The 23,148-nt window shown below is 41.5% G+C and overlaps 1 protein-coding gene across 1 annotated transcript in view; it reads right to left on the bottom strand.

The window, feature by feature from the left end:
* Positions 1 to 4,333: 4,333 nt before the first annotated feature.
* LOC116623107 (nuclear RNA export factor 3-like) overlaps positions 4,334 to 23,148 on the bottom strand; it is a 28,944-nt gene continuing 10,129 nt past the window's right edge. Inside the window, 11 exon segments of the mRNA XM_032390020.1 lie at positions 4,334 to 5,929; positions 19,114 to 19,178; positions 19,751 to 19,793; positions 19,886 to 19,947; positions 19,950 to 20,000; positions 20,110 to 20,168; positions 20,289 to 20,396; positions 20,536 to 20,591; positions 20,677 to 20,745; positions 21,096 to 21,132; positions 22,892 to 23,001. Of these exon segments, the coding sequence (XP_032245911.1) occupies positions 5,780 to 5,929; positions 19,114 to 19,178; positions 19,751 to 19,793; positions 19,886 to 19,947; positions 19,950 to 20,000; positions 20,110 to 20,168; positions 20,289 to 20,396; positions 20,536 to 20,591; positions 20,677 to 20,745; positions 21,096 to 21,132; positions 22,892 to 23,001 (810 nt within the window). The 3' untranslated portion in view covers positions 4,334 to 5,779.

The raw sequence follows: 23,148 nt of genomic DNA, 5'->3' as shown, positions 1-23,148 counted from the left end.
AAATTACATCTACAATGAAAACTTCTTTGAGGCCAAAGGATGGAGAGGAATGAAAAGATTGGGATTCCTTACAGGATTTTTGCTCATGAGCTGTGCCACTTATGATAAGTATGATTCTCTGATACAGTTTGAAAACCCCATTCACATGAAGACCATTAAAAATAAGTGTGGTTCAAGGCTTTAAAGTTATCAAAAGTGGAAAATGTAAACGGTCTCACCTTGGCTTTTGTTATCTACTCAATGTAACTGTTTTTTGCCACTCAAAAAATAATCTTTAAAAATATTGTGAAATCAGTTTTTATGTTAAGCAGCTACACTGTTTTCTTGTTATTATATCACACTTCAATCTATTGCTGAGCAATATCCCTGCAAATGATATAAATGAGTGAGCTTAGCCAGCTTTATTCAGAAGAAAATTAGGCTTGGGGACTAAGTGATATTGGTAAACTTTGTATTTCCATAATATCACCAGATAATTTCTTAATTATCTACTTCACAACAGTCTATTTGAGCCCAATTATAACCTAAAATGTACAAGATGCTCTACCAGTATATTCTTTCACAAAATGCAAAAAACATGGCATGTCCTGTGATCTCTAAAAACTGACAGGTCCTTTTTTTTTTTTGTCACTGAATCAATTTTATTTATTTTTATTTTTTTAATTTTAATTAATTAGTTAATTTTTCTATTATTAACATATAATGTATTATTTGTTTCAGGGGTACAGGTCTGTGGTTCATCAGTCTTACACAATACACAGGTACTTTGAATAGTCCACTAGAACCTGATTCTGAAATCCAAATTTAGTTCAGTGTATCGGTTTTTATATGGGATACTTTTATACAAACCAGCAATTAAAAGTCTTTCAAATGATATAAATTAATACATGCAAATGGTTAGAGTAGAAAAACTGAAAATTTAGATTTAAATACTCAAGTCCCTTATGCGGTAATAGACATTGAAACACAAATTATATGAGTAAGTGTAATTGGAAATTAAATAAATTTGACATCTGCTACACTAACCAGAAAATCATACTCTAGCTACACAATTTTTAGCTGATAAATTTGGTAAGCACACACTCAACATCCTAAAACAAAAGTCTCATAGGGCAAAAATTAAAAATACTGCAGAAGAGGGAGCTAATTTTCTTGATGTAGTTTCCTAAAGGAAACACATTCTTTTGAAAGGGATTGTAGAATGTAGCTTATAATTTGTTTCTTGTAATAAACTTACTATTGATAAAATATTATCAGTAATTAGACTTGGTGAAAAGGAAGGACAAACAATGTTTAAAAAATTCTTCTATTAAATACTAGTAAATCAAATCCAACCGCACATTAAAAAATCACTCACCACGATCAAGTGGGATTTATTCCTGGGCTTCAAGAGTGGGTCAGTATTTGCAAATCAATCAACGTGATACACCACATTAATAAAGGAAAGGATAAGAACCATATGATCCTTTCGATAGATGCAGGAAAAAAAATCATCTATTAAAAACATCAAAAAGTAAGTTGATTGTTATAAAATGACTGACTGAACAGGTTGCTCAGTTGGTTTGGTCAATCATGACATTAGTAAAAAATGAAACAACAAACAGGATACTTCTTTTTTTTTTACTTTGGCAAGAACACAACATCAGATCTACCTTCTTAACAAATTGTGATCAAAAGTATTGTTATCTATAAGCACAGTGTTGTACATCAGATCTCTGGAGTTTATTCATCTTGCATAACCAAAATTTATACATGTTGTTTAGCAGCAACTCCCCATATCTCCATCCTCCTACCTAGCCCCTGATAACCACCATTCTCTTCTTTGCTTCTATGAAATTAACTATTTTAGATGCCACATATAAGGGTAATCATGCAGTACTGTCCTTCTGTGACTAGCTTATTTCACCTAGGAAAACGCCTTCAAGTTTCCTCCATGTTGTTGCATATGGCAGGATCTTCTTTCTTAAGGTTGAATAATACCCCATTGTATGTATATATCACATTTCTTTATTCACTTATCTTTCTATGGAACTTTTGGTTGTTTCAACGTCTTGGCTATTGTGAATAATACAATGAACATGGACTACTAATTTCTCTTCAAGATCCTGATTTCAATTCTGTTCAATAAATACTCAGAAGTGAGATTGCTCTAGCATATTGTTGTTCTGTTTTTAATTTTTTGAGTGACCTCCATACTATTTTCCATAGAGGCTGCATTATTTCCCATTCCCACCAACAGTGTAGAAGGGTTTCAATTTCTTCACATCCTCACCAACATTTATCTTTTATTTTTTTTATCACAGCTATTATAATAGATACGAGGTGATCTCACTGTGGTTTTAATTTGCATTTCCCTGATGATCAGTGACATTGAGCATCTTTTCATGTACCTATTGGCCATTTGTGTGTCTTTAGAGAAATGTTTACTCAAGTTTCTAGCACAAAGAAAGACAGCAAAAGAGAAAAAGAGGGATAAAAGAACTATAAAACAAACAAAAAACAGTTTTTCAAATGGCAATAGTAAATCCTACCCTATAAATAATTACTTTAAATATAAATGAATTAAACTCAAATGAAGTAAAGTTGCTGAATGAATAAAATACAAGATCTAAGTATATGCTGTCTACAAGAGACTCACTTTAGATTTAAGGACACACATAGGTGAAAGTAAAGGGATGGAAAAAATATTCCATGCAAATAGTAATGAAAAGAGAGCAAAAGTTGCTATACTTATGTCAGACAAAATAGATTTTAAGTCAAAAGCTGTCAGAAAAAAATAAAAAAGAATGTTATATAATGATAAAAGGATCAATCCATCAGGAAGATATAACAATTATAAATATATATGCATCCCACATCAGAGCACTTAAATATAGAAAACAGACATTGGCAGAAAGGAGAAATGAACAAAACAGTAATGGTAGGAGACTGCAATACCCTACTTTTACTACTGGATAGATCAACCAGATAGGGAATCAAAAAAAAAAAAAAGAATAGTGGATTTGAATAACACCATGGACCTAACAGACATATACAGAATTTTTAACCCAACAACAGAATATACATTCTTCTCAAGCGCCCATGGAACATTCTCCAGAATAGATCACATGTTAGGTTACAAAGCAAGTCTTAATAAATTTAAGAACATTGAAATAATACCAAGTATGTTTTCTGACCACAATGGAATGAAACTAGAAATCAGTTGCAGACATGGTCATGTACATAATGAAAATTTTCTTAATTAAAAAATAAAAAATAGCAGAAAGAAAACTAGAAAATTCATAAATATGTGGAAATCAAACAACACAGTTTTGCACAGCCAGTGAGCCAAAGAAAACATTAAAAGAGAAATATAAAAATATCTGGAGAAAAATGAAAACAAAAACACAACATATTAAAACTTATGGGATATGGCAGAAGCAGTACTAACAGGGAAGTTTATAGTGAAAACATCTACATTGGGGCGCCTGGGTGGCTCAGTCGTTAAGCGTCTGCCTTCGGCTCAGGTCATGATCCCAGGGTCCTGGGATCAAGCCCTGCATCCGGCTCCTTGCACAGCGGGAAGCCTGCTTCTCCCTCTCCCACTCCTCCTGCTTGTGTTCCCTCTCTGGCTCTCTTTCTCTCTCTGTCAAGTAAATAAAATCTCTAAAAAAAAAAAAAAAAAAAAAAACTACATTGAAAAAGAAAGATCTCAGGGCGCCTGGGTGGCTCAGTCGGTTAAGCATCTGCCTTCAGCTCAGCTCATGATCTCAGGGGCCTGGGATGGAGCCCTGCATCAGACTCCCTGCTCAGTGGGGAGTCTGCTTGTCTCTCTCCCTCTGCCTCCCCATTCCTGCTCATGCTCTCTCTCTCTTGCGCCGGCACAAATAAATAAAATCTTAAAAAAAGAAAGATCTCAAGTAAACAACCTAAGCCTACATCTCAAAGAACTATAAAAAAGAATAAACTAAAGAGTAAACATGATGAAACTAATTTATAGTGTAGATGCAGCCTGAAATAAAATATGAGCAAAACCAAAATACACCACACAATTTATCTATGTGATATAAAGCATGTTAATTAAAAGTTTACATTTTTATCTTGGTGCTTGGTTTTCATATCTGTATATTTGCAGATTGAATTATTATCTTTTTTTAAATATTTTATTTATTTATCTGAGAGTTAGAGAGAGAGAGAGAGAGCACAAGCAGGGGGCGCGACAGGCAAGGGAGAAGCAGGCTCCCCGCTGAGCAAGGAGCCTGATGCGGGACTCGATCCCAGGACCCTGGGATCATGACCTGAGCCGAAGGCAGATGCTTAACTGACTGAGCCACCCAGGCGCCCCTGAATTATTATCTTATTTTAGATTTTCTTTCACATGCATATTTTGTGTTTGTTAAGACAAATATTCCTTTTAACCTACTGGCATACCTCTTTTTATTGTATTTTGTTTTATTGCGCTTCACAGATCCTGTAATTTTTTTTTTTTTTTTTTTTTTTTTACAAATTGAAGGTTTGTGGCAACCCTGTGTCACATTTTGGCATTTTTCCAATAGTATTTGCTCACTTTGTAACTCTGTATCTAATTTTGGTAATTCTGACAATATTTTAAACTTTTTCATTATTATTATATTATGGTGACTGTGATCAGTGATTACGACTCACTGAAAGCTAAGATGATGGTAAGCATTTTTTAACAATAAAGTATATTTAAATTAAGGTATATAAATTTTTATATAATGCTATTGCACACTTAAGAGACTACAGTTTAGTGTAAACATAACTTTTATACCCATTATGAAACCAAAAAATTTATTGGACTCATTTTATTGAGATATTCACTTGATTGTGTTCTGGAACCAAACCTGCAATCTTTGCATGCTGCACTGGACGTCTTTGAGATTCTTCCAAAATTTGTACTGTGTGAGTGAGAACTTTAGTGCTTTGTAACTACCCATTCACTAATTCAGTGTAGGTAATTCTTGAATAGAAGTACCTGTCTTTGTTACTTGGATAGAGAGTATTCGGAAACAAGTACAGATTAGGTATTGTGGGTATTATGCTTATATTGATAAATGTGCTTTGAGTTGGTCCCTGGAGGTGACATCTTTGTTTACCTACACATATTCATTCCTCACCTTTTTAATGGGCTCAAATTTTCATTAGCACACCACTTCTCTCATACAGTCATGTGTTTGGGAGGAATTTGACCACTAGCTCTAAGGGTGTGTCCAGAGTTAGTCTAATTGAACCCCATAAACCTATGTCCCTGGCCACAGTGATTGGTTCAAGATTGAGCCTGAATCTTTATACCCTGGAGTCACTGGATCAACTAACCTTGAAGCCTCTTCTTCTGGACTCTCAATTATACAAGCAAATGAATTTTCTTGTTGTATAAACAAAAATGACTTTTACTATCTGTTACTTGTAACTTTGTTACTTACTGCTTTATATATTTTTAAAGCTATGTTATCAGGTGAATGTAAATTCAGAATTTTTATCTTTTTAATAAATTTTCTTTTATGATTATATAGTAACTTTCTTTATTTCAAGTAATGCTTGAGATCTACTTTGCCTGACACAAATACAAATAAACCATCTTTCTCTTAGTTTTACTGGTCATTGATCATCACTTTACTTTCATCTTTTCTGTGATAGGCTATTGTACCTGCTTTATAACCTACAAAACTCTGCAACACGTTCGTAAAGCTTGTATTATAGACTATTCGGGCTGCCATAACAAAAATACCTCAGACTAGGTGGTTTAACAACAGGAATTTGTTTCTCATGGTTCTGGAGTCTAGAAGTCCAAAATCAAGGTGTTGGTAGGTTTGGTTTCTTCTGAGGCTTCTCTCGCTGGTTTGCAGATGGCTGCCCTCTTGCTGCCTCCCTCTTCACATGGTTGTCTCACTGTCCACGCACACTCCTGCTGTCTGTGTGTCTTCAGCTCCTTTAAAAAAAACAAAATGGATTTACTTATTTAAAATTTTTATATTTGAGTATAGTCGACACACAACGTTACGTTAGTTTCAGGTGTACAACACAGTGATTCCACTTCTCTATAGGTTGTGCCATGCGCACAAGTGTCCCCATACAATGCTATTACGATGTCACGGACTATACTCCCTATGCTGTGCCTTTTATTTCCGTGACATTCTTTCCATAACTGGAAGTCTGTATCTCCCACTCCCCTTCACTCATTTTGCCCGTCTCCCGACTCCCTTCCCCTCTGGTCACCATTGGTTTGGTCTCTGTATTTATGGGTCTGATTCTGCTTTTTGCTAAACTCCTCTTTTTACGAAGCCACCAGTCAGAATGGATTAAGGCATATAACAGCCTCACTTTAACTTAATCATTTCTTTAAAGATCCCATTTCCAGACGTAGTCATATTCTGAGGCACTGGGAATTAGGGCTTCAACATATGACTTTTGGGAGAACATAATTCAGTCAAAACAAAGCCCAGTGTTAAGATGGCATTATTATAAGAGACAAGAGAGCAGAGGCAGGAACAATGACACAGAGCAGGCAGGAGGATGGCATGTTAGGCTTCCATTATCTTACAGCTTCTCCAGTTCATATGATTCTCTAAGGGCCAATAAACTTCCAAGCATTGGACTGAGAAATGTGCTTTGCCACTACTTTGGCCTGGACCTGAAGGGTGGGAGCCAGTATATTATACTAGTTAATAATTCATAGCTTCAAGTTTAACATTTTCTTATTACCAACATACCTTCTATTTTCTTTTAAGACACTCAATCTTCCTTAACCGTAACTTCCTAATTAGATATAGACAGAAAAGAGTCATGCTCCTCAAATTGTTATGAGAATTAAATGAAATTTAAGTATATTTCTGCACATAATAAGGACTAAGTGTTTTATTGGGTGGAATGTTTGGAAAGCTGGTTCCTCAGCCTTTTATTTACACAATGGACAGGCTCCCGGTGAACAGCTTTCTATTCTAGGTCATGCCACAGCATTGTCTATGAGACATGCAGAAGGGGAAGAGTTGACCTTGTAAACTGGGGTTAGACAATATAGGGGCCCAAATACCTCCTTTATGCCAGAGCCTGTTGCGTTTCTCTATATAGATTCTTAAGCTTCAGGAAGACAAAGACATTGCCTGAATTTTTTATGGTCCTATTTTCCCTTCTTATCATTATGCTTGACATGCACTAGGAGCTTGAATGAAGGAATGAATGAATGAATGTGTGAATGCATGATAGTTATATTCCATGCATATATCCTTCTTCCCTCTAACAGTTAATAGCCCCTAGCAGACCAGGACCCTAGGTGTGGAGCCAGTGCTCCCAAGTGATTCAGCATAAATTTATGGAAAGGAAACCTATGCTTGCCTCTAACCTGACGAGTTTCAGAGAGGCGTTCTGGAGATCTTGGCCTTTGTATCTTCAGAAAAACTTTTACATACACTCCCTGTGCATCTTATATAGGTGGCCTGAGAGATATTTAAAGATTAAGTGAAGCTTCTGAAGGTGATCTAGCTAACAGGAAGAAGCAGTCAACAGATTTCCCTGGGGGCTGTGGGTTATCAAGAGGTTACTCTGGTTACTCATTTCCACTATCTAATTAAAGAACTGGAAGTGAAACCCTGTCCAATGATGTAGGCTTACCTCTTGGAAGAATTCCAGCTCCAGCACTCAACCAATTAGATTATGCCCACCCACACTGAAGAGGGAAATCTGCTTTACTCAGTTTATCAACTCAAATGCTAACCTCATCCAGAAACATCCTCATAGGCACGCCCAGAAATAACATTTTACCAAAATATCTGGGCACCCTGTGGCCTTGGCAAGTTGACACATAAAATTAACCATCATGATGATTCTCATCTAAATCACCTAGTACCAAGGCATGGCATAATAAGGGATAACATGGGCAGAGGAGTAACTGTAGATGTCTAGTTGAAAACTGCAGGATGGAAGGAAGGATAAGGGAGAACACTGGGACTACCTCCTGAATCTGCCACTGTGAAGGGTTGTTCTGGCCTGAACTGGGAGGAAAGCTGAGCACTGTGAAGATCTTTTATCTTTCTTTTATCTTACATATCACCATGGAGGTGAACAAGCAAGACTCTATTCACTCATAATTTATTGTTTTCCAGAGTGGCTGTGCCAGTTTGCATTCCCACCAACAGTGCAAAAGGGTTCCCCTTTCTCCACATCCTTGCCAACACCTGTTGTTTCTTGTATTGTTGATTTTAGCCATTCGGAATCACTATATTGTACACCTGAAACTAATATTACACTGTATGTTAACTAACTGGAATTTAGATAAAAGCTTAAAAAAAACCACTGATATCTAATAAAAAACATAATTTATTGGCTTTTCCTCAAGATAGACATTATAACTAACAAAGCCATTTTAATGAAATCCCCTGAACAAAGCAACTTTTTATCCCAGTTTCATTGGTAATAGTCCATGAACTGAGGGTTTTTTTTTTTTTTGGCCTCCTTTCATAGAGCAGTGCTTTTGAAATAGTAATGGTCCCTTTCTGCATGTTAAGACTATCCTTCTTTTTATTTATTCAGATGAATTCATAACCACTAATTTGTCCAGATGAGAAAACATTTATCATTAAAATCAATAAGAAAAAAATTCTCTTGTAAAGCTAGTAATAATATTGGACACTAAGCATTAGAAAAAGATAATATAAGCAAGGAAAATTATAGTACATGTATAATTATAGATGTAAAATTCTAAATAAAATATTACCAAATTGAACTAACCAATATCTTATAAAGAAATAAGATCACAAAGGATTTATTCCAGAAATGAAAGCATAGTGGACTGTTAGAAAAATCTATTCATTAACTTCTGCTTATTCCCGGAAAATTGAATACAAATGTTTTTTTGATCTCAGTAGAAAACCTCCTCAAATGAAGAAAAGGTGGGAAAAAAGGACAGCAGACAAAAAAAAATCTGAGCAAAATTTTGGAAGCTGGAAAACAGATGGATCGTAATAACTGTAATAACTCCTGAGCAGACCACAGAAACTAAACACCAAGTCCCTAAGAAACAAATTGCAGAATCCTAAAAGACTAAAAACGTGGTAGTCCTAAGTACCTTCCAAGGCAAAGACCAGAGTATGGATTTGATTACTGCAGGAGTCAGTAAAAGCATCTAACGCAGAGCCTTTAATCACCCTTATATTTTGTACTATTTGAAACAGCTAGGATTCCTACCTCACACTCAACACTAACCCTAATTTTCTTTACACCCTCACTATATTTTACTTTTCCTGTAATAGTCATTGCATCTCATCCTACAACGGGTAGTTCATCATTCTGTGGGCACTGGAGTGGGGTAAAGTTGATAAATGTTTGTTTTAAAAATCAAGCTGCCAAAAAAAGACCACCGCAATCTAGAACTTCTCTTCTTAGGACTGGCAGACGGTCAACTGAACAGGCAGAGCAGGGCGCAAGCACAGGGTAGCAGTGGGAGGAAGCAGGCACCTGTCAAAATGCACTCAATGTTTTTAAAACCTCTGTGAAGAAGACTGGAGCATCTCCTGCAGCTGTGCTTGTTTGTGCGAGTTTGAAACTTCTAAGTTTCTTCAGAATTATTGTTTCTCTGAAGGTAAAGCCCATATTTAACCATTCAAATTTGGTTGAAATAATTTGCAGTAAAGGGTGGCAACCTTATTGAAGCAGGGTATTATTGGGGCACTTACGGCCACTTTTGACAGCAGGTGCTGAAATCCGTCTCCCATCTTTCAACTAATGATAAATTTAATTACAAAAAATATTCAAGGTGCCTTTTATTGATACCCTCAGGAGTACAATGAGAGAGGTTACCTGGCACAGTGCACAATAAAACTTCATCACACTGTTTTCATCAGGCAGTCTTGCCTCCCTTCCCTGCAGTCTTACGAGATGGAAGAGTATCAGCCCCTGTCCTCCTTGAACAATCTCCTTCTCTCCAACTCTCTGTCCTAGGTGGGGCCATTTACTTCTCTCAGCTTATCACTGAATCCTCACATACATTACCTTGTTCTAGCACATAAAGAATCCTTTTTTATATCCCCCCTCTTTAAAGTATGAGAGAGTTGCGTATGTTTTTTTTTTTTTTTCATTGTCACATTGATTTTCTCATTTCCTTCTCATAACGTCAAATATAGTTCTTCTTCACCACAGGGATTTTTCAGCCAATGGCCCACAATGTCTTTTTCAACATATGGTGTAGGCTGGAGCTATGATGTTCCTGCCTAGTGCCAACAATTTCAGCAAGTCCACTTTTGCCCATGAAATATCAACTGTGTTCACTGCTGCCTAGTCTTGGCCAGATCAGAGGGGCTTGTCTAAGAAGTCCTTTCTTTCATACCAGTTTTTTACCAAGGTTTGGGGTGGGGCTGTGTTTGTTAAGTCTTCCACATAAAAGGTAAGGATAGAAGGGTCAATTATGTTTCTGAAACCCATTCCTAAGATTCTCAGAGAGTGAAAATTTAGGGGCCTGGTTACTCAATTGTGAAATGTGAAACACAGAATATACATTTGAGGTAGGTTTCTGGGAAACAACTGTCCTAGGTTATGAGTTCATTCTTTTATCCAAACAATTTTAACAGACTTTTTGAGGTATAATTGACATACAATTAACTGTATACATTTAAACTGTACAACTTGTTAAGTTTTGACACATGCATGCAATCATAACTGTTATAAAGATAATGAACATATTAATTAACCCTCCTAAATTTCTCATGCTCTTTTCTAATTCTTCCCCACTCCCTCCTACACCCCCTCTACCACCCCCAGACAAGAACTGATTTGCTTTCTGTTACTATAAATCAGTTTGCATGTTCTAGACTTTTATATAAATGGAAAAATACAATCTCATACTCTTTTTTCTTCTAGATTATTTGATTTTGCACGATTATTTTGAGATTCATCCATGTCGTTAAGTGTATCAATAGTTTGTTCCTTTTATTGCTGAGCAGTACTCCACAATTTGTTTTTCCATTCACCAAGTGGTAGATGTTTCACTTGTTTCTAGTTTTGAGCTATATGAATAAAGCTGTTATGAAACTTATGCACAAGTCCTTGGGTGGACATATGCTTTCATTTCTCTTGAATAATTATCTAGGAGTAGAATGGATATATTATATGGTAGGTATAGTGTAAGTTTAACTTTTTCAAAACTTCCAAATTGTTCTTCAAAGTGGTTGTACCATTTTACATGCCCATTCAACAAATAATTATTGAAGTTCTACTATGTTACAGGCACTCTTCTAGATGCTAGAAATATAGCATTAAACAAAACAAAACAGACAAATATGCAAGTTCTCATTGAGAAGAGCTTGAAGGGGTCCTAAGGTGGTCTCAGGAGACAATCTTTGAGATTGAATTTAATATGCTGGATATTTATGACAGAATTCCATAGGGATAAAAAACTACAGATTGGAGGAGGAAGAAGTAGGATTAGGCCAAGGTAAAAGTCAGCCTATGATGCAAGTCTAGTGATAGCTTTTGCCCACTCCATGTTGAGTTGAGGAGCTAAAACGTTCCACTAGATTTGTCAGGCATTGGGCCTAAATGGCTGGGCCTTTATACCCTACCTCAATGAGGAACACCACAGGAAGGGCATGACTTATGGGCAAGACACCTTTTGGCAGCAGAGGTTATCCCAGAAACCAATGATAGCTGAAGGCTATCTGCTGATATCAGTTGCCACAGGGTGGGCAACAAGTCATTCTCTGAAGGGGATACCAAGGCAACATTACTCTGAGTTCCTCACTGTCTCTCTACCATTTGCTCTGATTGGATCCACTTCTCCACAGATCCCCAGAAAACTCAGTGGGTCTGTATTACTGAAGGAAACTTAGAAGATAATAATTACCAGCCCATATCTGCATCTGGTCTTGTGGCCACAACAAATACTCATCTCTTTCGTCCACTACCCATTCTAGATTCCCTTCATCTTCAGCCCCCAAGTCTGATGGTTGTAATGGGTTATGAGTGGTATTATTTAGACCCTCATTCCTGGTCATTTTATTCTTCTGGGCCTGGGCTTCTCCATTATCCTTTTACTGTCAAAACCGGGCAGGGAAGTACTAAGCAGTGCTCAATGGATTGCTTAGTAGCCAAACATATTTCTTCCTGCCCTCAATGTGTAATAATGTCCATACCCTCTCCTGATAACAGTCAATTACCTCTGCCAGGATGGTGACTCCTCTTTTACAGGATGGTTGATGAGCATGAGGAGGACAAAGTGCATGAGTAGAATTTGTAGCTTATAATTCAATAACCCAGAGTTCTAGAAACCAGGCACCTAAATTTCTCCAACCTAGTCAATTGGAATGATGGCAAGTGATGGGTCCTGCTTATACCCCCTTATTTTCCAGATCCAGCTACTATCGTTTTTGAGGACCAGAACCATACAAAAGTCTTTTGCTCATGGTGTATATTGAGTCCTAGATGATGACTCCCAATTCTATTAAGTTCTTTAAACAGAACTTCACCCAGGCCTTCAGCAACCCATTCCAATCCTTTATTAGGCAGCAGCTTCTGGGTGGTGCAAAATGTCATATGACCAGTGAATTCCATGTTTGTGGGTCCATTTCCATACATTGTTGCTATAAAGTGGGTCTCTTTGTTTGATATGATCTTTTCTGAGAATTCCATGACAGTAGATCAAACACTATACTCAGATAAAGGTGATGGCTAAGACCCTGCAGGCAAACCATCACCCTCAGTATGTTATATTCCTCTCAAAAGAGTCATCAGCCTTTTCAGAGTGAAAAGGCCCAATCTATTCAACTAGTCCCACATTTGGTGATCAACGTTGGTTTCTGTGGCTGGAAGATTAAACATTCAACATTAGCAAAGCTGTATCCACCTAGATAAGTCAAGACTCATACTGTTGGACCTAGGCATAGCCTCCATCTCTCCCACCATGGCCACTTTGTACATGTTACTATTAATATGAATAAACATAGATATTAAAAATTTATTAGCCCATGGACTTTGTTTATACCTCCCCCTGACAAACACACACACACACACACACACACACACACACACACACCATTTTCTAGGGCTTCCCCCAGTCCCTAGATGAACTCATGCTCACAATAAAATCCTCCTTTTCTCTGGACTAAAACAAATGTCACATGCTTCCTGATGGGGCTTGCCACCGAAAATGATTTAGGATATCCCAAAGGAAGGAAATCTTTCTATTGTCAGGGTAGAAGAAAACAGAGGAGTTAAGAGGCTATTGAGTAGCTAATCCCTCATTTGTCCTGAAGTTCCCTATCCTCTAATGAGGTAGTAGCCAGAAAATCTTACAATGACACCATAAGCATATGTTAGTGGAGAGCTGGCTTTCTATGTATCCCACAAACATCGCTCTTGAAAAATTTAGGTGCATTTATAACTTATATTCCAAAGATAATTACAAATATTTTAAGCCAAAGTGGTGAATAATTATGGGCATTTCAGACTGGTGAGATATTTGGGGAGATGAAAGTCTTGGCCTGGTCTGACTTCTCCCTTGACCATTTATGTTGATGGCAAGCTTCCTGCCCCAAATGTATTTGCATTAGAGCCAGGTATTTCCCAATGGTTATCCTCACCAAAGTAACATCCTTCAAGAACTGTTACAGTCATTGAAACTTATCCTTTACTTCCTTATATCTTTCTCTAACTTACATGCATGCATTTCTTTCTCTCTAACATGATGAGCTTCATGAAGAAAGTGATAGGGATCTTAAAAGTCTTCATATCAATGTTCTATATGTCCACTGTGGTGGTTACATGTGTGAATGAATTTATCCAAATTTATCGAATTATACACCTAAAATGGATGCAATATATTGAACATAAGTTATAGCTCAGTAAAGTTGATTTTTAAAATGTCTTCGTATAATCCTAAAATTTGTATGGAACCAGAAAAGACCCCAAATAGCCAGAGGAATGTTGAAAAAGAAAGGCAAAGCTGGTGGCATCACAATTCCGGACTTCAAGCTCTATTACAAAGCTGTCATCATCAAGACAGTGTGGTACTGGCACAAAAACAGACACATAGATCAGTGGAACAGAATAGAGAGCCCAGAAATGGACCCTCAACTCTATGGTCAACTAATCTTCGACAAAGCAGGAAAAATGTCCAATGGAAAAAAGACAGTCTCTTCAACAAATGGTGTTGGGTAAATTGGACAGCCACATGCAGAAGAATGAAACTGGACCATTTCCTTACACCACACACAAAAATAGACTCAAAATGGAGGAAAGACCTAAATGTGAGACAGGAGTCCATCAAAATCCTAGAGGAGAACACAGGCAGCAACCTCTTCAACCTCAGCCGCAGCAACTTCTTCCTAGAAACATCGCCAAAGGCAAGGGAAGCAAGGGCAAAAATGAACTATTGCAACTTCATCAAGATAAAAAGCTTTTGCACAGAAAAGGAAACAGTTGACAAAACCAAAAGGCAACAGACAGAATGGGAGAAGATATTTGCAAATGACATATCAGATAAAGGGCTAGTATCCAAAATCTATAAAGAACTTATCAAACTCAACACCCAAAAAACAAAGAATCCAATCAAGAAATGGGCAGAAGACATGAACAGACATTTTTCCAAAGAAGACATCCAAATGGCCAACAGACACATGAAAAAGTGCTCAACATCGCTCGGCATCAGGGAAATCCAAATCAAAACCTCAATGAGATACCACCTCACACCAGTCAGAATGGCTAAAATTAACAAGTCAGGAAATGACAGATGTTGGCAAGGATGCAGAGAAAGGGGAACCCTCCTACACTGTTGATGGGAATGCAAGCTGGTGCAGCCACTCTGGAAAACAGTATGGAGGTTCCTCAAAAAGTTGAAAAGAGAGCTACCCTATGACCCAGCAATTGCACTACTGGGTATTTACCCCAAAGATACAAATGTAGTGATCCGAAGGGGCACGTGCACCCCAATGTTTATAGCAGCAATGTCCACAACAGCCAAACTATGGAAAGAGCCAAGATGTCCATCAACAGATGAATGGATAAAGAAGATCTGGTATATACATACAATGGAATATTATGCAGCCATTAAAAAAAACCCCAAATCTTGCCATTTGCAATGACGTGGATGGAACTAGAGGGTATTATGCTAAGCGAAATAAGTCAATCAGAGAAAGACATGTATCATGTGATCTCACTGTGATGAGGAATTCTGAATCTCAGGAAACAAACTGAGGGTTGCTGGAGTGGTGGGGGTGGGAGGGATGGGGTGGCTGGGTGATAGACATTGGGGAGGATATGTGCTATGGTGAGTGCTGTGAATTGTGTAAGACTGTTGAATCACAGACCTGTACCTCTGAAACAAATAATACATTATATGTTAAAAAAAAAAATAAAGAAGATAGTAGGAAGGGAAAAGTGAAGGGGGTGAAATCGGAGGAGGAGATGAACCATGAGAGACTATGGACTCTGAGAAACCAACTGAGGGTTCTAGAGGGGAGGGGGTGGGGGGATGGGTTAGCCTGGTGATGGGTATTAAAGAGGGCACATATCGCATGGAGCACTGGGTGTTATAGGCAAACAATGTATCATGGAACACTGCATCAAAAAATAAATAAATAATTTTTAAAAAAATGTTTACAAGATTAAAACAAAAAAATGTCTTCATATCCCTTCCAGAATCTAGAGCTGAGTCCTGCTCATATGTGGAATTAAGTATTTTCTGATTGAATTATTCTGTTAAATTGTATAGTTGTTTTGTTTTGTTTTTGCTATAGCCAAGAATATCATCAGGAGCTCCAGACATATATCCAACAACATGGCCCCACCCAGATTTTTTCATAGGCTCCACAAACAACATGACCAAAACAGAACTGTCAATTTCCTGGCATTGCACTAAACCTGACCCTCCACTCAATTCCTCATCTAAGAAAACCACCCTAACCCAGTTGCAAAGATCCACATTCCAAAAGATACACTTGGTTCCTTTCTATCCCTCACCACAAACATGGACTTCATCAGCAGGTTCAGTACTACTTCTTTTTTCTTTTTTTAAAGATTTTATTTATTTATTTGACAGAGAGAGACATAGCGAGAGCAGGAACACAAGCAGGGGGAGTGGGAGAGGGAGAAGCAGGCTTCCCGCAGAGCAGGGAGCCCGATGTGGGGCTCGATCCCAGGACACTCAGATCATGACCTGAGCCGAAGGCAGACGCTTAACGACTGAGCCACCCAGGCGCCCAAGGTTCAGTACTTCTGAGTACTTCTAGCTGCCTTGGGTATAAAAGTGTAACATATATTCTATACCAATTATCCTTCTTTCTTAATAATAGAATCCCAGGGCACCTGGGTGGCTCAGTCAGTTAAGCGGCTGCCTTTGGCTCGGGTCGTGATTCCATGGTCCTGGGATCGAGCCCCACATCCAGCTCCTTGCTCAGCAGGGAGCCTGCTTCTCCCTCTGCCTCTGCCTCTCCCCACTGCTTGGGCTTGCTCTCTCCCCTCACTGTGTCAAATAAATAAATAAAATCTTAAAAAAAAAATAGAATTCCACATTTATTTGGGACAGTAGTGTTTCCAGTAAAAGACCACATCTGTAGCTTCCTTTGCAGCTACGTGTGGTCACATGACCAACTTCTGCCCAACAAGGTGATTGTAAAAGTGTTGTGTGGTAGTTAGAGGAAGAGAGCTGAAAGGCAGCTGAACTTCTCAGACCAAGATATTACTTACACCATCTGTTGTGGACCGAACTGTGTCCCACCCAAATTCATATGTTGAAGCTCTAACCCCCTGTACCTCAGAACATGGCTGGATTTGAAGACAGGGCCTTTAAAGAGGTAATCAAGTTAAAAAGAGGCCATTAGGGTAGGCCCTAATCCAATCTGATTAGAGTACCTATAAGAGGAGTTTAGGAAATACAGAGAGATACCAAGGGTGTGTGTGCACAGAAGGATGACCATGTGAAGAAGGAGCAAGAGGGTGACCACCTGCAAGGCAAGAACAGAGGCCTCAGAAGAAATCAATGCTATAAATACTTGGATCTTGGCTTTCTAGTTTTCAGAACTGCGAGAAATAAATTTCTGTTGTTGAATCCACTCAGTCTGTGGTATCTTTGCCCTAGAAAACTAATATACCATTAGATAAGGCTTTCTATTTTGACAGCTCATGAGAATCAATTGAGAAGCCTTAAAAATACTGATGACTAGATCTACCCTTAGAGATTCTGATTCAGTTTCTCGAGTCTGGGCATTGGAGGGGATTTTACTGTACATCCGGAGTTGAAAACCACAAGTCTAAGAGAATAATGTTTTGCATCCTATAGGGAGGTTGAAAATATTGGATCTAGCATCATGTAGAAGGCATTTCCTCCGACCCCATATCTCTCTTCCTCCACTGCTTTTTTCCACCCCACAGCTCCCTTTTTTTTCTGTTCTAGCCAGATCCCCACAGATGGACCCAGAGATTCTCCCTCCTCTTCATCCTATTACAAATCCAAGATCCATCTTAATTTAAGGCACATTAAGCAGCTTCAGCCCCACTTCCGGCCCTCCTTGCCGAGAAAAGTTAAGTCTTGAGGAGCTTCACCCTCTCTGATTCTGCCTGTTAGCCTGAGCCAGGACTCAGAAGCTACCTTCTAACCTCTTAGTCCAATTAAGAAATGCACAAAACACAAGAACCAGAGATTTTACTAATGGAAAATAAGCATATGAAAATATATTTAACATCTTTAATCATCATGGAAATGCACAATAAAATATAAACACACTTATCAGAATGGCTAAAAAATAGTGAAAATACCAAATGCAATGAAATCTATGGATAAACTGAATCACTCAGACATCGCTAGTGAGAATGCAAAATGTTACAGGCACTCTGGAAAACAATTTGGCGTTTTTTCCCCCCAAACTAAACATGTAATAACTGGATAGTACAGCAGTTGCACTCTAGGCAATTTACCCAGAGAAATGAAAATTTGTGTTCACATGAAAACCTGTACTTGAATGTTCCTAACAGTTTTATTCATAATAGTTAAAAAGTAGAAACAGCCCAGATGTCCTTCAATAGGTGAATGGTTAAAGAAACGGTGGTAAATCCATACCATGGAATACTATTTGGCGATAAAAAGGAACGGTTTATCAATACACTTAACAACTTGGATGGCTCTCAGGGGAATTATGCTAAGTGAAAGAAATCCATTTCAAAAGGTTATCACGCACTGACAGAAGGATAACCCCACCCCCAATAATAACCCTGTTTCCACTGCCACTCAGTAACCAGACTCCTTCCATACCCCTACTATGTCTGCTTCCCAGACTCCTTGGCTGGTACCTGTAGACCTCCCACAGAGCCAGCCTTTGGAGATTGTCTGCCACCTTCCCTACATTTATAGGTTTATACCCAAACCAAGGACAATTTTATTTTATTTTATTTTTTAAAAAGATTTATTTATTTATTTTAGAGAGAGAGAGTGGGGGGGAGTGAAGGGCAGAGAGAGAGGGAGAGGGAGAGAAGCAGACTCCCCGCTGAGCACAGAGCCATTGCAATGCCAGGCTCGATCTCACGACCTGAGCCGAAATCAAGAGTGGGATGCCTAACCAACTGAGCCACTCAGTCGCCCCCAAATCAAGGACAATTTTATACCTGCATTTACTCTGTACAACAGCCCAAGGAATGGGCAGTCTAATCTTCATTTTCAGAAGAAGATACTGAGTCACACAGAGGTCATGTGACTTAACCAAGGTAATACCCCTGGTGAATGGTGGGGTCAGGAAGATAACCCACATTTTTTTTTTTTTTAAATGTTTTTTTTTTTTTTAGATTTTTTATTTATTTATTTGAGATAGAGAGAATGAGAGAGAGCACATGAGAGGGGGGAGGGTCAGAGGGAGAAGCAGACTCCCTGCCGAGCAGGGAGCCCGATGCGGGACTCGATCCAGGGACTCCAGGATCATGACCTGAGCCGAAGGCAGTCGCTTAACCAACTGAGCCACCCAGGCGCCCCGATAACCCACATTTTGATTCCAGAGCCCATGCCCTTGACCACTAAGCTAGACACTTCGGGTCTACCTGTTTGCTTTCTACAATATTGAGAAAATCCTGAGGACTGCATAACCACGTTCCCACGCCCTTGAGCCCAGGCTGGGCTGGGAGTTCTACCCACAAGACAGCACTCACCTGGAATTGCTCCCAGGCGTAGCAGCGAAGGTTTAGGTGAACACAGAACTGAGACATTCCTCCCACTTCAACAGCAAATAACAAACAACAGGACTCCCTTAGAGTCATACATGCTTCACACGCTCACACAGCATTCTTCAGTCAGGGTCTGACTTGATATTCATGCTGAAGGGGACAATTGTTCTCTGGAGGTCAGGGTGTCCGGTATGGGGATGGCAACAATAGGAGCCATCTGCTCCCAGTGACAAGGGCCCTCCTATGTGCCAGGTCCTGTGACAACCACTTCATTAGTTCATTTGATGCATTTTTCACAGATGCCCAAGAGATGCACATTATTAGTTCCATTAGCAAATGAGGAAACTTCCAGGTTAAGAGCCCAAGGTCACAGAGTAAGGATCTAGGGTGAGAGCTGTCCAACTCCTCAGACTGTGTCCCTAATGCCCAAGCTGTGTGGGGCAGACCGGCATAGACCTAGTTTAGACCAGGATGATTTGAGGGCAGCGTGGAAATGGGAGAACATAACGGGAATAGGAAGAGAAGGGAAGGCACCAGGGAAGCTGGGAGAGTTCTGAGAGGGAGCCCAGCCAGCAGGGAGAGAGCAGAGGAGCATCTGGGAGGAGGTTCTACACACACGCACCTTCCTTGAACACCCCGTTGACAGAGAAGCAGAGCATCGTCTCCTGAAAGGGAAGGGCCCAGGTGCTAAGTCACCTAAACTTCCTACTCACCCACGGCTTTCTGGGGCTGCCTGAGGGAGGAAGCCGGTGCTCACCGTCTGGAACCACATGTCCACCATGAAGGAGCTGAGGTCATGCTGAGTTTTGGGCAGCAACAGAGGGAGCGCATGATGTCACATTTTGTATGCTTCAGCGGCTGAACACGCAGGGCTATGGGGGGAGGAGAAACAAGCGAAGGTCAGGGGTTGCCACACCCTAGGCCCTATAATTACCACTTCACACCCCCTTCCCTGCCCAGTCTTCCCCATCACACACGCACAGGGGTCCTTGAGCTTCTTCATATTCCTGCTTTCCTTGAAGTACTCGCACAAGCTGCTTCTAGGAGAGAAAGAGGAACAGGAGGTGGTGGTCTGGCCAGTGTGGGTGTTTCCAGGAGCTGCCCTGTATCCACTGGGGAGCCACAGGGCCCAGGAGCAGAGTCGGAGCTCTGCTACTCACGGGGCTGACTCCTCGGGGTGGAAGGGAATGGCCAGGGAGAAGCAGGCCTCATCGTGGTAGGCACTGAGGAGACCCTGACGGTCTCCAGAGTCGTAGATCAAGTAGTACCTGTGGGAGAGTAATGAGGACAGTCTATCTCTGTGGTCTGGACCTCAGATGAGATTTCCAGACCCAGTCAGCAGTCCTGAGCTTGGGTGGCCTCACCCATCCTAGCCATCCCTTTCCCCAGATTCCCAGGAGTACTTACTGCTGCAGGAATTGCAGGACTAGACTCTTCAGTGCATCAGATCCAAAGAAGCTTCCCTGAAATCACAACAGTCCTCAGGACCACGGCTGATAACCCCTCCTCACGCACCGCCCCAAACCCGGCTTGACCCGCCCTCCTCACCTTGCAGGTTGGTAACCTCTTGTGGGCTGCAATACCAATACTGGTTGGTGAAGGTGACTCCTGGCTGTCCTGGGGAAAGGAAGAGGGAGTGGGCAGTGTGGACCAGGAGCTGGTGCTGAACAATCAGGGAAAGGATGGGCCCCGGAGAGGGTGAGGGTCAGAGGCCAGGTGCAAAAGGGCCCTGGAAATTACATGGGCAAGACTACATTTGGGATCACTGTCTTGGGGTCCCTGATGCCCCTGGAGAACGTGGTTGAAGGCGATCTGGAGCCCTTGTTGGGTTCCCACATGGATCTGGACCTCCATGAGATTGAAGGGTCATGAAAATTGTAACTTCTGCAAGACCTAAATGGCTTCAGGGCAGGTTTGGGGCAGCATCAGCGCCAGCAGAGGAGTCAATGATCGAGGAATACACCTACCAGGCTTAGTAACTTGGGAAACAATTCCAGGATGGAGCTGCAGAAATCCAGACAAAACAGAAAAGTCAGTGAAACTTTGCAGGTGTCCTTCATCATGGGAGCAAGCACACTTACACCTGACACACAGCCCAGTACGTCCCACCTACACTGCACTGTCCTAGGCTTCCAGGGCCCTTGGCACCTCCCTTGTGGATGGACCTAGAGGGAAAGCACACACTCTCTTCCCCCTCCTCTCTCTGATTCCATTCCTCCACCCCACCCCCTCTTCCCTCTCTTTCCCCCTGGGTGGATCCCACCTAGACTGTCCTGACTCCCGTGTCCAGTGCCACCAGAAGCAACATTTGGAGCCCAGGCTCCAGGGCTGCCTTCTCCTTCCTGCCTCCCTTCCTTCCTTCAGGTCCCCACCAAAGGCTCCAGAGAGAAGAGGGAATGGGGTGGAAGCCCAGGGCTCTGCTACCTCACTAGGGGTCCAGCATGCTGCAGGACCATGACACCCCCCAGGGGTGGCCCGGGATGCTGGGGCAAGGAGGTGAGTGAGGCAGGAACCAGGAGGCAGGGGGGGAGAGGGAGGGGGATGAAGACAGAAGAGGGGTTGAAGGTAGGAAGGGAGAGGGGAGTAGAGACAAAAGAGGGAGAGAAAGCAAAACAAAGGGAAGGGAAAGAAGCTCTACCATGGTGGTGGGGGTCAGGGAGGAAGAGAGGAGAAAGGGGAAATGGCTCTCTGCCTGCAGTCCCTTCCTTCATCTGCCCTGGCTGGCCCTGGCATCCGACGTAGGAATGGAAAACATGCAGGTGTTGGGCTGGGGGCCCATTGCACGCTGGTTGAAACTTTGTCACTTGTGTGAGCTCAGTCTGAGCCAGGCATGGGGAACGAAGCAGCCACGGGGGCAGGAGACCTACCCCAGAGGGAGTAGAGGGTCAAGCCCCAGGTCAGCATGGAGCTGGGGGTCTGTGGTCCCCTCTTATGATCACCACCTTCCCTCCTGATGACCCCAGTGCACCTGTGCCTGTCCCAGTTGGTTCCTTGCCTGAGGGATTATACGCATGTCGGGCTACCCAGGGCTCCTCTGAAGGACCAGTCTGGATGATGTGACATGCGGAGGGAGGGGAGGGGGCAGTGCCTCTGTCCTCTCAAGCACCTCTGCCCTCTGCCTTCCATTCCTGCCTCAGGAAGCCCTCTGCTCACTGGCAGTCACCCACTTCCGGCCCCCTGACTCAGGGAACCCTGGTTTCTCCCAAGGAGGGCCCAGCTCCTGGCAGGGGGTCAGAGGAACGGATGTCATGATGGCAGTCCCCCAGGACCTCGGCCCTCAGCATGGGGCAGGAAAGCCACCAAGGCAGCCTGGAACTGGAGGGGGGATACATTTGGTTCAAGGAAAAGAGGGTCCCTCTCAGAACAAGGGAGGGAAGCCCTGTCTCGGCAGGGAGGCAGAAAGGCCCATCTCAGCATGAGGCCCTGGGCTGGAGGGCCCCTCTCAGTCCAGGGCACCAGCACCGGGCTCAAGGTGGTCACTCTGGTCCTAGTGAGGAAGGGGAGCCCTGCTTCGTAGATCACACTTTGGGGTTGGCACGCTAGAGAAGGCTGGGTGCAGACAACCTGCAAACGGACCTCAGACCAGACAAACTGGTGAACAGGTCAGAGGAAGGGAAGGAGATGTCTAAGCACAGGCGAGGGACACAGAGAAGAGAGCATAGGGCCTCCGGTCCCCCCAAAGGAACAGAGCTGCTGCCTCCTCCAAACAGGCACCGTCAGGCATAGTTCAGAGTCCCACGGGGTGACACAGTGTACAACTGACCTTATGTTGGTTGATTTATCAGGGAAGGTGGTGCACAGGGGGCTTCTATTGGCACTCATCTCTTCTGGCTGCAGACTTTTGCCCTCGTCCGACTCCCCTGCAGACTTCACCTATAATTATGGGGAGGAAACACGTGGAGCAGAGAGAGATGGCCAGGATGACCCTGCACCCCCGGTCCTCCCCTTCTCCAACAAATCCACTCCCCTAACTCTTGTCACCATCCCGTGAGCACTCCCAACTTCCTTTCCAAGAAGGAT

This window comes from Phoca vitulina, unplaced genomic scaffold (assembly GCF_004348235.1).
Source record: "Phoca vitulina isolate PV1807 unplaced genomic scaffold, GSC_HSeal_1.0 scaffold57, whole genome shotgun sequence".
Taxonomy (NCBI): domain Eukaryota; kingdom Metazoa; phylum Chordata; class Mammalia; order Carnivora; family Phocidae; genus Phoca; species Phoca vitulina.
This window is presented reverse-complemented; position numbering and strand designations above follow the sequence as displayed.